This window comes from Salmo salar, chromosome 09, assembly GCF_965601325.2.
Source record: "Salmo salar chromosome 09, fSalSal1, whole genome shotgun sequence".
In the NCBI taxonomy this organism is placed as follows: Eukaryota; Metazoa; Chordata; class Actinopteri; order Salmoniformes; family Salmonidae; genus Salmo; species Salmo salar.
Window position 1 is genome coordinate 107,706,025 of NC_138299.1, and position 16,147 is coordinate 107,722,171.

At 40.3% G+C, this 16,147-nt stretch overlaps 2 protein-coding genes across 6 annotated transcripts in view; both read right to left on the reverse strand.

Annotated features, from left to right (window-relative positions):
- Positions 1-375: 375 nt before the first annotated feature.
- Positions 376-5,198, reverse strand: LOC106591895 (transforming growth factor beta activator LRRC32). Its single transcript, XM_014183169.3, has 2 exons — positions 4,988-5,198; positions 376-4,472 (listed from the first exon to the last, which is right to left on the reverse strand). Exons 1-2 carry the CDS (start codon positions 5,111-5,113, stop codon positions 2,565-2,567), a joined length of 2,034 nt encoding a protein of 677 aa, XP_014038644.1. The 5' UTR covers positions 5,114-5,198; the 3' UTR covers positions 376-2,564.
- A 46-nt stretch (positions 5,199-5,244) lies between these two features.
- LOC106591189 (tumor necrosis factor ligand superfamily member 13B) overlaps positions 5,245-16,147 on the reverse strand; it is a 214,154-nt gene continuing 203,251 nt past the window's right edge. For 4 of the 5 annotated variants that reach the window (XM_082956116.1, XM_082956118.1, XM_045724270.2 and 1 more), the window contains one exon: positions 5,245-6,363. In XM_082956116.1, the coding sequence (XP_082812242.1) occupies positions 6,248-6,363 (116 nt within the window). In that variant the 3' untranslated portion in view covers positions 5,245-6,247. Of the gene's footprint in view, positions 6,364-6,458; positions 6,542-16,147 lie in introns of all 5 variants that reach the window. The other variant, XM_082956119.1, reaches the window with a different exon arrangement.

The following is a 16,147-nucleotide window of genomic DNA, read 5'->3' on the forward strand; positions in this document are numbered from 1 at the left end:
TGGAGCTGCCCCACCACCACAGAAAGCACTGAGCTAGGCTGAAACACCTACATTTTGGAGCTGCCCCACCACCACAGAAAGCACTGAGCTAGGCTGAAACACCTGCATTATGGAGCTGCCCCACCACCACAGAAAGCACTGAGATGGGCTGAAACACCTGCATTTTGGAGCTGCCCCACCACCACAGAAAGCACTGAGCTAGGCTGAAACACCTGCATTATGGAGCTGCGCTACCACCACAGAAAGCACTGAGCTAGGCTGAAACACCTGCATTTTGGAGCTGCCCTACCACCACAGAAAGCACTGAGCTACTCTGAAACACCTGCATTTTGGAGCTGCCTTACTCAAGAAAACCAGAAAGAGACCATGTTTTGTATGCAGCTTTATTAACTGTTTTTTCCTCTTTTTTTTTACATTGTTTGCAAACTGATATGTGACACGTATTAATGCCAAAATGACATGCAAAACAGGCAACAACAAAACAAACAAACAAAAAGAAAGCTAAACAGCTCTGTCCCACGTGCCCTGAAGGACAGGTCGCCACTGAACTCAACTCAACCAAAGATGTTATGAGAACTAAACCAGAGGTGGTTTGCCGTGCCCCAAATTCAGAGAATGCTTTATGAAAAAATATATACATTTCTCTGTGTATTTATGGTGTTTTGCTCCTTCTTCAGCTTCTATGTTGCATTTTATGATGGTTTCCCATGCATGCATGTGCTGCATTTACCACAAGGAGCTCATCTTATTGCTTGAAAACATCCACATTTTTCAGAACCCACCAGTCCTTGAGCATATCAATGGACGTTTTTGTGACATACTTGGCTAAACACCAACAGACAGGAGAGGAGAAATGCACAGTGAAAAGGTCCCTGCATCTCTCTCTCTATCTATCTCTCTAATTCAAGGGGTTTTATTGGCATGTGTTAACATTGAAAAAGCAAATTAAGTAGATAATAAACAAAAGTGAAATAAACAATAAAAATGACCAGTAAACATTACACTCACAGAAGTTCCAAAATAATAAAGACAATTCAAATGTCATATTATGTATATATACAGTCTCTCTTCTCTCTCTGTCTCTCTCTTTCGCTGTCTCTCTCTGTCTCTCTCTCTCTCTCTCTCTGTGTGTGTGTGTGTCTCTCCCTCTGTGTGTGTGTCTCTCTCTCTCTCTGTGTGTCTCTCTCTCTCTCTGTGTGTGTCTCTCTCTCTCTCTGTGTGTGTCTCTCTCTCTCAGCCTGGAGACGAGCTTGTTACTATCAGAGTGACATGACTTGACGTGTGGTTGAAAGACTGACATTAAGGAAGTATGGTGTCTATGGATCAGAATGTATCCCTAGGCTATCAGTGGACACATGTTAGCGTGGCATATTTAGTCACAACAACCTCTGAAATGTGGGCATTAGTCTAATGCATTGATGTTATAACCTGGAGTAAACCTAATATAATGCATTGGTGTTATAACCTGGAGTAAACCTATTAGTCTAACGCATTGATGTTATAACCTGGAGTAAACCTAATATAATGCATTGATGTTATAACCTGGAGTAAACCTAATATAATGCATTGGTGTTATAACCTGGAGTAAACCTAATATAATGCATTGGTGTTATAACCTGGAGTAAACCTAATATAATGCATTGGTGTTATAACCTGGAGTAAACCTAATAGCTGCAGATAACTTCCAACAACAACAAAACAGCTGTGTTCGAATACTCATACAAACGCACTAACCATGCTATTTGTGACGTACTTTGAGTATGTAGTATGCTTATTGGTCATAGTATACAAGCAGTGGACACTATTTCTGTGCTTTTAGGTCCCATAATGTAATTCTTTAGAAAATGGGGGTGGAAAATATGCAGCCGGAGTCATAGGAGAGCGGAAAATGTTGATAATAAAGTAATGACTTTTCAAATAAGTTACGTTACATGTTATTTTGGCTGGCAATTTGTTAATTTTAGAACAGACAATCTGACAACACTCTGGTACACCAGAGTGAATTTACGAACATATCCATAGTGTGTCAGAGCGCAGAATAACTGATAAACGTCGGCCCCAAAAAAAAGGCATAATTAAATTGTTGCTGGCAGCACAGTTACAGTCACCAACGCTCTGGATAACATGAAAACAGCTCTGCTAGGGGGAGTAAAATGGTCAGAGTGAGGTGCTCTCTCATTTGTTTCTGGAAGTAGCTAGCCAACGTTAGCCAGCAAGCCTACCCCACGGCCAGAGCATCCAGTGTGCGCTCTGAATTTACGCCCAGAGCGCACTCTCCGGTAGTCACTCTCCTGTAGTCACTCTTCCGTAGTCACTCTCCGGTAGTCACTCTCCGGTAGTCACTCTTCCGTAGTCACTCTTCCGTAGGTCGAGCTAGTAATATGTTACAGGTAGCAAGAGGTTGCATAGCAACAGCATCAACTTCCGGTAGACAGGCGAAGCGCTAGTACGCTCGGTATACTAAAATGAACTAATAGTATGTAATAAATACACATTAAGTATGTAGTATACAGTATGTTAGTATGGGTATTGGAACACAGCTCTTGGTTTTACATGCACAATCATTATACAATGAATGACCCTGTGTTGCAACAAACCTTCTTCACAAATACAAGTAATATCAATACTGTAGACACAAACAAAATTATTATTATTATTTGCCCAAGGTTTGGTTCTGTTATTTTTGGGCTAAGTTCCAATGAACAGTGCAGTGAATGGTTACGCAGAAGGCCAGTCAACAGAGTACCGTTGACACTGAGGCACACAGCATGGTCAAGGTCCGGAATCTTCACTTTCTCTTTGTTTAGGGCTTTTAGCCATTTGGTGTCACAGCAGTTGAAAGAGTTGCCACTGACATACAACACATCAAGACATTGAGACAAACGATCAACCAAAGATTCATTCATAGACGTTAGACTGTTATTTCTCACGTCAAGTTCCATCAAAGGAGAACAGCCGATGATGCTCGGGAAGACATCTACATTGTTGTTGGACATGTTGAGTCGTCTCAATGCTTTCAGACAAGGCAGAGACAAGGCTGAGGTTGCCATGTTGTTCCCACTGATACTCAGAGACTGGAGACTACTCTGCAACCCTTCTAGAGCGCCAATATCCAAGATTATATCTACATTGCTGGCCAGGTTGAGAGAAACCAAAGGGGTTCTTTCAAATGTGTTCCGATGGAGTGTTTTGATCCCGTTGTCTTGGAGATCTAGACTTCTCAGAGTTTTGATATTCCAGAAGGAAACACAGGAGGACATATTATTAGGACTAACTCTCGTTGTCTGAGATGGTCCCAGTTGGTCCTTTGGATCACAAGGCCTCACAGAGTTCTCCTTCAGGTTTAATGTCTCTATGTTTGGTAGGGCTTCCAGGAAGAAGGTGGAGAGTTGTCGAAGGCCGTTGTTCTGCAGGTCGAGGTAGCGTAGGGACGGAAAGGTCAAGGAAGGTTGGTGGTAGCCTCCAACATGGTCGCTGCAGCACTTCGTTGTGTTATAGCTGATGTCCTGTAGACAGTTCTGGCTGAGGTTCAGCGTCACCAAAGACGTCAGATGGCTCAGAGTCTCCACAGGTAGAGACCTGAAGTGGTTACTACTGAGGTCCATGTAAACTAACGGCATCAGTTTCCAGTTAGAGTATATGTTGTTGTCTGCAGGATAATTTACCTCATCTTCACTTGTTAGTTCTCTGTACAGAGAGTCTGCCTCTGATATTAGGGTGTCTGTCTCTAAGGTCCCCACCATGTTGTTCTGTAGGTGGAGGTATCTCAACCTGTTGGTCTTGGGAACCATGGGGAAATAGATGAGGTTGTTGAAGCTCAGATCTAAGATCTCCAACTCGTATGGGTGACCGTCCTCACGGGTGACAAAGAACTCTATGGAATTCCTGCTAAGATTCAAGAGTTTCACCTGATGGAGTTTAAAATCACAGATGTAGACTAGATTATTTCTGGCTAAATTTAAGATCTTGAGTTTCTTCAACGGTTCAAACGTTCCCTCCTCTATTGCCGTGATCAGATTGTTCTCGATGCGAATGCTTCTCACGCTCAGGCTCTCTGCAAACAGCTTGGTCGTGAGTCGCGTCAAAACGTTGCCCATGAGATCTAGGTGTTCTAGAATTGATTTGTCACGAAGGTAAAGTTCCGCCGCGTCATCATCCAGACCGTTCATAGAGATATCCAACCTCCTCAGTCTGTGGAGAGACCCAAGAGCTTGGCTGTTACTGTCCACATTGTGGTTCAATGCATTCCTGGCCAAGTTCAGCTCTTGAAGCTGGGCCACGTCTCTGAAAGCCCCTTCAGATATGATCTCCAGCTGGTTGTAGCTGAGGTCCAGTCTCAGTAGGGATGGAAGACCCAGACTCTGGCTGTTTATATGTCTTATAACGTTGTTGGACACGTCCAGCTTCCTCAGCCTCACGTCCAGCCCCTCAGGAACAGATGATAGGTTCCTGAACCGCCAGGAAGTTGTCTCCTTGAAACGAGAAAGATGAGAGAAACTACAAAGCTTTCAACACCGTCTATAAAGTGTTTTGATGTATGAAATAAAATTAAGCAGAAATATAAAGGGTTTTGATGTATGAAATAAAATGAAGCAGAAAAGTACTCTCCATCGTCAAAATAACAATGTCTGTTTGACATGCTATTTCAGCAAACCAAAAGCCTTCCAGTGACCAAAACCTGTCACTCAATAGTCTAATTCCATATATGTAAAATCAACCTAAGAAGCCGTGACAGTACAGTGTTACTGAGCTCTGTATTCAGATGTGTCAAAGGTGACACCAACTGGGTTTAAACACTGGTCTCCTGCCTGCCACAAGAACATGCTTTTCCTCTGAGTTAAACCCTTCAAATTAACTCAGAAAGCTAACGCACGTGTTCAGGTCTCAGGCAAGGTTACTCATCAAGTGAGAATGTTTCATTGAATCAGATCCATTAAATCTACATTACTTCTCTGACTTTTATATTGAAAAGATTTCGCCAGCCTACCTGTTGGTCATCATGTAGCCTTCCAGTCACAGTGTTGAACTGCATGAGACTGTGAGACAGAGAGCAGTACAGCAGTAGGACTAGCAGTAGCACTAAGCTGAATGTGGTAGCTGTGGGTCTGATCATTCTCCTGTCTCTGTCCTAACAACGCGACACTGAGCTACATCAGTCCTCAACACCCATCTCAGCCATTTATAGCTGACGGTCATTAAAAAAAAAAAAAAAAAAGAGATGAAAAAAAGGCTGTGGACACCAGATACGCTTTGTGGACCTTCTGTTTACTCAACAAACTCATTACACATTGTTACACTACAGAGATACATATCTACAAGTCGGAGACGGACAGAAATTACACGTATTATTATTGACACGTTTGTTATTAGTGTATCAAAATAAGCTCTTTTATAGAATAGAAATAAAAATAAAAATACAATAAAATGGGCTGTGGCATTGAAAATAACCATAAAACATGTCCTTATTTAGACATGTGACATGTTTGATAATCACAATTATTGTGTCATTTAGAATAGATTTTATGTCAACCGGTCTGGAAAATCTGTCCCTCCTAGCCAGGTATATTGATCCTCTGTTTGTTCCTGCTATAGTCCTGGGGAAACGGAACCTATCCAGGTATATTTATCCTCTGTTTGTTCCTGCTATAGTCCTGGGAAAACAGAAACCTTTCCGAAATAGAAAGGAAGAATAAATAAACGAGGAGAGTGGGAGGAAGGAAATCCTGAAAGGTATCAACAAACACACAGAAATACTCTGTGATGACAGAACACACACACACACACACACACACACACACACACACACACACACACACACACACACACACACACACACACACACACACACACACACACACACACACACACACACACACACACACACACACACACACAGACACACACACAGAGAAAACCCTGTTGATAGAGTTATGCATAGCACACAACCAACCAGGTGGACCAGGACTACCAGAAAACTTTATTACACTTGAACTATTGACACATATGGAAACAAAACATTTAACGTACGCTGGACATCACCCATACTCAGCACAACAGCATTCAAGGTCTATTTCATACTGGCAGATTATTCACATGAAAATAGTTTAGAAAAATAACACTTCTGCTCCCACCCATCTTCCACTCCACATCATCCTGTCAGAGGAGGACATCCACAAAAAAAAAAGCATAATCCTGCTCATGGCATCAAGTCCCACACCTCCCGCTGGTGACTTCTGTCTCCTGGTAGTCAGTTCAGCCGTATGATGCCAAAGAAGGTTGAGTCTGCGTCCATGGAGACCTGGGCTTGGGGACGATCTGGGATCACCAGCTCCAGCTCGTCTTCTCTCTCCAGCTTCACCATGCCTGAGACAGAACAGACAATCATACACAAGAAGACCTCATAGAGACGATGAAGTAACTCTGTAGGACAGCTCAGCCCCAGAAGTGACTCTTCGTACCAACTGAATTCAAGAATTTGCTACGTGTTGCCTGGAATTCAACACTCTCCGTGTTGGTCTCTCCAACCCCCATTGGCTCACGTCTGAGAAGTAGAGGTTACATCCTGTAAGTCTGATATCTGATTGGAGGTTAACTTTACAGTAATACTATTGGTCAACAACTCTGGTTTTGAATCCAAACAACTCAGATGCTTATAAAAGGGTCTAAGATTCATTGTTCTTTCTGTTATGTGTTCCTGACCTGCTGTGGTGAGATTCTCTCTCTCTCTCTCTCACTCTCTCTCTCTCTCTCTGACCATCTTGTAATGCTTGATAATGTCTTGTATGTGAATCCATTCATTTGACAAAGTCATTAAATATACTTGAATTTAGAATACATTCTGACACATTTCTTCATTGCCTATTACTGAAACTCAACTATAGTGTTACATTACTGTAACTATAGTGTTCTATTACTGTAACTATAGTGTTATATTACAGTAACTGGTGTTAAATTACTGTAACTATAGTGTTCTATTACTGTGTTCTATTATAGTGTTCTATTACTGTAACTATAGTGTTCTGTTACTGTAACTATAGTGTTCTGTTACTGTAACTATAGTGTTCTATTACTGTAACTATAGTGTTATATTACTGTAACTATAGTGTTATATTACAGTAACTATAGTGTTAAATTACTGTAACTATAGTGTTCTATTACTGTAACTATAGTGTTAAATTACTGTAACTATAGTGTTCTATTACAGTAACTATAGTGGTCTATTACTGTAACTATAGTGTTTTATTACTGTAACTATAGTGTTTTATTACTGTAACTATTGTGTTCTATTACTGTAACTGTTGTGTTCTGTTACTGTAACTATAGTGTTATATTACAGTAACTGGTGTTAAATTACTGTAACTATAGTGTTCTATTACTGTGTTCTATTATAGTGTTCTATTACTGTAACTATAGTGTTCTGTTACTGTAACTATAGTGTTCTGTTACTGTAACTATAGTGTTCTATTACTGTAACTATAGTGTTATATTACTGTAACTATAGTGTTATATTACAGTAACTATAGTGTTAAATTACTGTAACTATAGTGTTCTATTACTGTAACTATAGTGTTAAATTACTGTAACTATAGTGTTCTATTACAGTAACTATAGTGGTCTATTACTGTAACTATAGTGTTTTATTACTGTAACTATAGTGTTTTATTACTGTAACTATTGTGTTCTATTACTGTAACTGTTGTGTTCTGTTACTGTAACTATAGTGTTCTGTTACTGTAACTATAGTGTTCTGTTACTGTAACTATAGTGTTATGTTACTGAAACTCAACTATAGTGTTGTATTACAGTAACGATAGTGTTCCATTACTGTAACTATAGTGTTCTGTTACTGCAACTATAGTGTTCTGTTACTGTAACTATAGTGTTCTGTTACTGTAACTATAGCGTTCTGTTACTGTAACTATAGCGTTCTATTACTGTAACTATAGTGTTATATTACAGTAACTAGAGTGTTCTATTCCTGTAACTCAACTATAGTGTTCTATTACTGTAACTATAGTGTTCTATTACTGTAACTATAGTGTTCTATTACTGTAACTATAGTGTTCTATTACTGTAACTACAGTTTTCTATTACTGTAACTAGAGTGATATTACTGTAACTAGAGTGTTTCATTACTGTAACTCAACTATAGTGTTATATTACAGTAACTATAATGTTCTATTACTGTAACTATAGTGTTCTATTACTGTAACTATAGTGTTATATTACAGTAACTAGTGTTAATGGAGGAAAACTCGCCTCCCTGCGGACCTGGCATCCTTTCACTCCCTCCTCTCTACATTTTCCTCTTCTGTCTCTGCTGCTAAAGCCACTTTCTACCACTCTAAACTCCAAGCATCTGCCTCTAACCCTAGGAAGCTCTTTGCTACCTTCTCCTCCCTCCTGAATCCTCCTCCCGCTCCCCCCCCTCCTCCCTCTCTGCGGATGACTTCGTCAACCATTTTGAAAAGAAGGTTGACGACATCCGATCCTCGTTTGCTAAGTCAAACGACACTGCTGGTCCTGCTCACACTGCCCTACCCTGTGCTTTGACCTCTTTCTCCCCTCTCTCTCCAGATGAAATCTCGCGTCTTGTGACGACCGGCCGCCCAACAACCTGCCCACTTGACCCTATCCCCTCCTCTCTTCTCCAGACCATTTCCGGAGACCTTCTCCCCTACCTCACCTCGCTCATCAACTCATCCTTGACCGCTGGCTACGTCCCTTCCGTCTTCAAGAGAGCGAGAGTTGCACCCCTTCTGAAAAAACCTACACTCGATCCCTCCGATGTCAACAACTACAGACCAGTATCCCTTCTTTCCTTTCTCTCCAAAACTCTTGAACGCGCCGTCCTTGGCCAGCTCTCTTGCTATCTCTCTCAGAATGACCTTCTTGATCCTAAACAGTCAGGTTTCAAGACTGGGCATTCAACTGAGAATGCTCTTCTCTGTGTCACGGAGGCTCTCCGCACTGCTAAAGCTAACTCTCTCTCCTCTGCTCTCATCCTTCTAGACCTATCTGCTGCCTTTGATACCGTGAACCATCAGATCCTCCTCTCCACCCTCTCCGAGCTGGGCATCTCCGGCACTGCGCACGCTTGGATTGCGTCCTACCTGACAGGTCGCTCCTACCAGGTGGCGTGGCGAGAATCTGTCTCCGCACCACGTGCTCTCACCACTGGTGTCCCCCAGGGCTCTGTTCTTGGCCCACTCCTATTCTCGCTATACACCAAGTCACTTGGCTCTGTCATATCCTCACATGGTCTCTCATATCATTGCTATGCAGATGACACACAATTAATCTTCTCCTTTCCCCCTTCTGACAACCAGGTGGCGAATCGCATCTCTGCATGTCTGGCAGACATATCAGTGTGGATGATGGATCACCACCTCAAGCTGAACCTCGGCAAGACGGAGCTGCTCTTCCTCCCGGGGAAGGACTGCCCGTTCCATGATCTCGCCATCACGGTTGACAACTCCATTGTGTCCTCCTCCCAGAGTGCTAAGAGCCTTGGCGTGACCCTGGACAACACCCTGTCGTTCTTCACCAACATCAAGGCGGTGACCCGATCCTGTAGGTTCATGCTCTACAACATTCGCAGAGTACGACCCTGCCTCACACAGGAAGCGGCGCAGGTCCTAATCCAGGCACTTGTCATCTCCCGTCTGGATTATTGCAACTCGCTGTTGGCTGGGCTCCCTGCCTGTGCCATTAAACCCCTACAACTCATCCAGAACGCCGCAGCCCGTCTGGTGTTCAACCTTCCCAAGTTCTCTCACGTCACCCCGCTCCTCCGCTCTCTCCACTGGCTTCCAGTCGAAGCTCGCATCCGCTACAAGACCATGGTGCTTGCCTACGGAGCTGTGAGGGGAACGGCACCTCCGTACCTTCAGGCTCTGATCAGGCCCTACACCCAAACGAGGGCACTCCGTTCATCCACCTCTGGCCTGCTCGCCTCCCTACCTCTGAGGAAGCACAGTTCCCGCTCAGCCCAGTCAAAACTGTTCGCTGCTCTGGCACCCCAATGGTGGAACAAGCTCCCTCACGACGCCAGGACAGCGGAGTCAATCACCACCTTCCGGAGACACCTGAAACCCCACCTCTTCAAGGAATACCTGGGATAGGATAAAGTAATCCTTCTAACCCCCCCCTTAAAAGATTTAGATGCACTATTGTAAAGTGGTTGTTCCACTGGATATTATAAGGTGAATGCACCAATTTGTAAGTCGCTCTGGATAAGAGCGTCTGCTAAATGACTAAAATGTAAATGTAAATGTTAAATTACTGTAACTATAGTGTTCTATTACTGTGTTCTATTATAGTGTTCTATTACTGTAACTATAGTGTTCTGTTACTGTAACTATAGTGTTCTGTTACTGTAACTATAGTGTTCTGTTACTGTAACTATAGTGTTCTGTTACTGTAACTATAGTGTTATATTACTGTAACTATAGTGTTATATTACTGTAACTATAGTGTTATATTACAGTAACTATAGTGTTAAATTACTGTAACTATAGTGTTCTATTACTGTAACTATAGTGTTAAATTACTGTAACTATAGTGTTATATTACTGTAACTATAGAGTTAAATTACTGTAACTCAACTATAGTGTTCTATTACTGTATCTATAGTGTTATGTTACTGTATCTATAGTGTTCTATTACTGTATCAATAGTGTTCTATTACTGTAACTCAACTATAGTGTTCTATTACTGTAACTATAGTGTTCTATTAATGTAATTATAGTGATCTATTACTGTATCTCTACTATAGTGTTCTATTACTGTAACTATAATGTTCTATTACTGTAACTATAGTGTTATATTACTGTAACTATAGTGTTCTTTTACGGTAACTCAACTATAGTGTTATATTACTGTAACTCAACTATAGTGTTCTATTACTGGTCTTCCATTCATTTGACAAAGTCAATAAATATACTTTAATTTAGAATACATTCTGACACATTTCTTCATTGCCTATTACTGAAACTCAACTATAGTGTTCTATTACTGTAACTATAGTGTTATATTACAGTAACTATAGTGTTATATTACAGAAACTAGTGTTAAATTACTGTAACTATAGTGTTCTATTACTGTGTTCTATTATAGTGTTCTATTACTGTAACTATAGTGTTTTATTACTGTAACTATATTGTTCTGTTACTGTAACTATAGTGTTCTGTTACTGTAACTATAGTGTTATATTACTGTAACTATAGTGTTATATTACAGTAACTATAGTGTTATATTACAGTAACTAGTGTTAAATTACTGTAACTATAGTGTTCTATTACTGTGTTCTATTATAGTGTTCTATTACTGTAAATATAGTGTTCTGTTACTGTAACTATAGTGTTCTGCTACTGTAACTATAGTGTTATATTACAGTAACTATAGTGTTAAATTATTGTAACTATAGTGTTCTATTACTGTAACTATAGTGTTATATTACTGTAACTATAGTGTTATATTACAGTAACTATAGTGTTAAATTACTGTAACTATAGTGTTCTATTACTGTAATTATAGTGTTCTATTACTGTATCTCTACTATAGTGTTCTATTACAGTAACTATAGTGTTATATTACAGTAACTATAGTGTTAAATTACTGTAACTATAGTGTTCTATTACTGTAATTATAGTGTTCTATTACTGTATCTCTACTATAATGTTCTATTACTGTAACTATAATGTTATATTACTGTAACTATAGTGTTATTTTACTGTAACTCAACTATAGTGTTATATTACTGTAACTCACTATAGTATTCTATTACTGGTCTTCCATTCATTTGACAAAGTCAATAAATATACTTTAATTTAGAATACATTCTGACACATTTCTTCATTGCCTATTACTGAAACTCAACTATAGTGTTCTATTACTGTAACTATAGTGTAATATTACAGTAACTATAGTGTTATATTACAGTAACTAGTGTTAAATTACTGTAACTATAGTGTTCTATTACTGTGTTCTATTATAGTGTTCTATTACTCTAACTATAGGGTTTTATTACTGTAACTATAGTGTTCTGTTACTGTAACTATAGTGTTCTGTTACTGTAACTATAGTGTTATATTACTGTAACTATAGTGTTATATTACAGTAACTATAGTGTTATATTACAGTAACTAGTGTTAAATTACTGTAACTATAGTGTTCTATTACTGTGTTCTATTATAGTGTTCTATAACTGTAAATATAGTGTTCTGTTACTGTAACTATAGTGTTCTGTTACTGTAACTATAGTGTTATATTACATTAACTATAGTGTTAAATTATTGTAACTATAGTGTTCTATTACTGTAACTATAGTGTTCTATTACTGTAACTATAGGTTTCTATTACAGTAACTATTGTGGTCTATTACTGTAACTATAGTGTTTTATTACTGTAACTATAGTGTTTTATTACTGTAACTATTGTGTTCTATTACTGTAACTGTTGTCTTCTGTTACTGTAACTATAGTGTTCTGTTACTGTAACTATAGTGTTCTGTTACTGTAACTATAGTGTTATATTACTGAAACTCAACTATAGTGTTATATTACAGTAACTATAGTGTTCTATTACTGTAACTATAGTGTTCTGTTACTGCAACTATAGTGTTCTGCTACTGTAACTATAGTGTTCTGTTACTGTAACTATAGTGTTCTATTACTGTAACTATAGAGTTCTATTACTGTAACTATAGTGTTATATTACAGTAACTATAGTGTTCTATTACTGTAACTCAACTATAGTGTTCTATTCCTGTAACTCAACTATAGTGTTCTATTACTGTAACTATAGTGGTCTATTACAGTAACTATAGTGGTCTATTACTGTAACTATAGTGTTTTATTACTGTAACTATAGTGTTCTATTACTGTAACTATTGTGTTCTGTTACTGTAACTATAGTGTTCTGTTACTGTAACTATAGCGTTCTGTTACTGTAACTATAGCGTTCTATTACTGTAACTATAGTGTTATATTACAGTAACTATAGTGTTCTATTCCTGTAACTCAACTATAGTGTTCTATTACTGTAACTATAGTGTTCTATTACTGTAACTATAGTGTTCTATTACTGTAACTATAGTGTTCTATTACTGTAACTATAGTGTTCTATTACTGTAACTACAGTTTTCTATTACTGTAACTAGAGTGATATTACTGTAACTACAGTGTTTCATTACTGTAACTCAACTATAGTGTTATATTACAGTAACTATAATGTTCTATTACTGTAACTATAGTGTTCTATTACTGTAACTATAGTGTTATATTACAGTAACTAGTGTTAATGGAGGAAAACTCGCCTCCCTGCGGACCTGGCATCCTTTCACTCCCTCCTCTCTACATTTTCCTCTTCTGTCTCTGCTGCTAAAGCCACTTTCTACCACTCTAAACTCCAAGCATCTGCCTCTAACCCTAGGAAGCTCTTTGCTACCTTCTCCTCCCTCCTGAATCCTCCTCCCCCTCCCCCCCTCCTCCCTCTCTGCGGATGACTTCGTCAACCATTTTGAAAAGAAGGTTGACGACATCCGATCCTCGTTTGCTAAGTCAAATGACACTGCTGGTCCTGCTCACACTGCCCTACCCTGTGCTTTGACCTCTTTCTCCCCTCTCTCTCCAGATGAAATCTCGCGTCTTGTGACGGCCAGCCGCCCAACAACCTGCCCACTTGACCCTATCCCCTCCTCTCTTCTCCAGACCATTTCCGGAGACCTTCTCCCCTACCTCACCTCGCTCATCAACTCATCCTTGACCGCTGGCTACGTCCCTTCCGTCTTCAAGAGAGCGAGAGTTGCACCCCTTCTGAAAAAACCTACACTCGATCCCTCCGATGTCAACAACTACAGACCAGTATCCCTTCTTTCCTTTCTCTCCAAAACTCTTGAACGCGCCGTCCTTGGCCAGCTCTCTTGCTATCTCTCTCAGAATGACCTTCTTGATCCTAATCAGTCAGGTTTCAAGACTGGGCATTCAACTGAGACTGCTCTTCTCTGTATCACGGAGGCTCTCCGCACTGCTAAAGCTAACTCTCTCTCCTCTGCTCTCATCCTTCTAGACCTATCTGCTGCCTTTGATACCGTGAACCATCAGATCCTCCTCTCCACCCTCTCCGAGCTGGGCATCTCCGGCACCGCGCACGCTTGGATTGCGTCCTACCTGACAGGTTGCTCCTACCAGTTGGCGTGGCGAGAATCTGTCTCCGCACCACGTGCTCTCACAACTGGTGTCCCCCAGGGCTCTGTTCTTGGCCCACTCCTATTCTCGCTATACACCAAGTCACTTGGCTCTGTCATATCCTCACATGGTCTCTCATATCATTGCTATGCAGATGACACACAATTAATCTTCTCCTTTCCCCCTTCTGACAACCAGGTGGCGAATCGCATCTCTGCATGTCTGGCAGACATATCAGTGTGGATGACGGATCACCACCTCAAGCTGAACCTCGGCAAGACGGAGCTGCTCTTCCTCCCGGGGAAGGACTGCCCGTTCCATGATCTCGCCATCACGGTTGACAACTCCATTGTGTCCTCCTCCCAGAGTGCTAAGAGCCTTGGCGTGACCCTGGACAACACCCTGTCGTTCTCCACCAACATCAAGGCGGTGACCCGATCCTGTAGGTTCATGCTCTACAACATTCGCAGTGTACGACCCTGCCTCACACAGGAAGCGGCGCAGGTCCTAATCCAGGCACTTGTCATCTCCCGTCTGGATTATTGCAACTCGCTGTTGGCTGGGCTCCCTGCCTGTGCCATTAAACCCCTACAACTCATCCAGAACGCCGCAGCCCGTCTGGTGTTCAACCTTCCCAAGTTCTCTCACGTCACCCCGCTCCTCCGCTCTCTCCACTGGCTTCCAGTCGAAGCTCGCATCCGCTTCAAGACCATGGTGCTTGCCTACGGAGCTGTGAGGGGAACGGCACCTCCGTACCTTCAGGCTCTGATCAGGCCCTACACCCAAACGAGGGCACTCCGTTCATCCACCTCTGGCCTGCTCGCCTCCCTACCTCTGAGGAAGCACAGTTCCCGCTCAGCCCAGTCAAAACTGTTCGCTGCTCTGGCACCCCAATGGTGGAACAAGCTCCCTCACGACGCCAGGACAGCGGAGTCAATCACCACCTTCCGGAGACACCTGAAACCCCACCTCTTCAAGGAATACCTGGGATAGGATAAAGTAATCCTTCTAACCCCCCCCTTAAAAGATTTAGATGCACTATTGTAAAGTGGTTGTTCAACTGGATATTATAAGGTGAATGCACCAATTTGTAAGTCGCTCTGGATAAGAGCGTCTGCTAAATGACTAAAATGTAAATGTAAATGTTAAATTACTGTAACTATAGTGTTCTATTACTGTGTTCTATTATAGTGTTCTATTACTGTAACTATAGTGTTCTGTTACTGTAACTATAGTGTTCTGTTACTGTAACTATAGTGTTCTGTTACTGTAAATATAGTGTTCTGTTACTGTAACTATAGAGTTATATTACTGTAACTATAGTGTTATATTACTGTAACTATAGTGTTATATTACAGTAACTATAGTGTTAAATTACTGTAACTATAGTGTTCTATTACTGTAACTATAGTGTTAAATTACTGTAACTATAGTGTTATCTTACTGTAACTATAGAGTTAAATTACTGTAACTCAACTATAGTGTTCTATTACTGTAACTATAATGTTCTATTACTGTAACTATAGTGTTATATTACTGTAACTATAGTGTTCTTTTACTGTAACTCAACTATAGTGTTATATTACTGTAACTCAACTATAGTGTTCTATTACTGGTCTTCCATTCATTTGACAAAGTCAATAAATATACTTTAATTTAGAATACATTCTGACACATTTCTTCATTGCCTATTACTGAAACTCAACTATAGTGTTCTATTACTGTAACTATAGTGTTATATTACAGTAACTATAGTGTTATATTACAGTAACTAGTGTTAAATTACTGTAACTATAGTGTTCTATTACTGTGTTCTATTATAGTGTTCTATTACTGTAAATATAGTGTTCTGTTACTGTAACTATAGTGTTCTGCTACTGTAACTATAGTGTTATATTACAGTAACTATAGTGTTAAATTATTGTAACTATAGTGTTCTATTACTGTAACTATAGTGT

What these genes read in the sequence shown, in the direction of transcription:
- LOC106591895 (XM_014183169.3), bottom strand. Translation starts at nt 5,113, where the DNA reads ATGATCAGACCCACAGCTACCACATTCAGCTTAGTGCTACTGCTAGTC. An exon ending in GGCTACATGATGACCAACAG is followed by an intron (nt 4,473 to 4,987) that starts GTAGGCTGGCGA and finishes TCTCGTTTCAAG; the next exon opens with GAGACAACTTCCTGGCGGTT.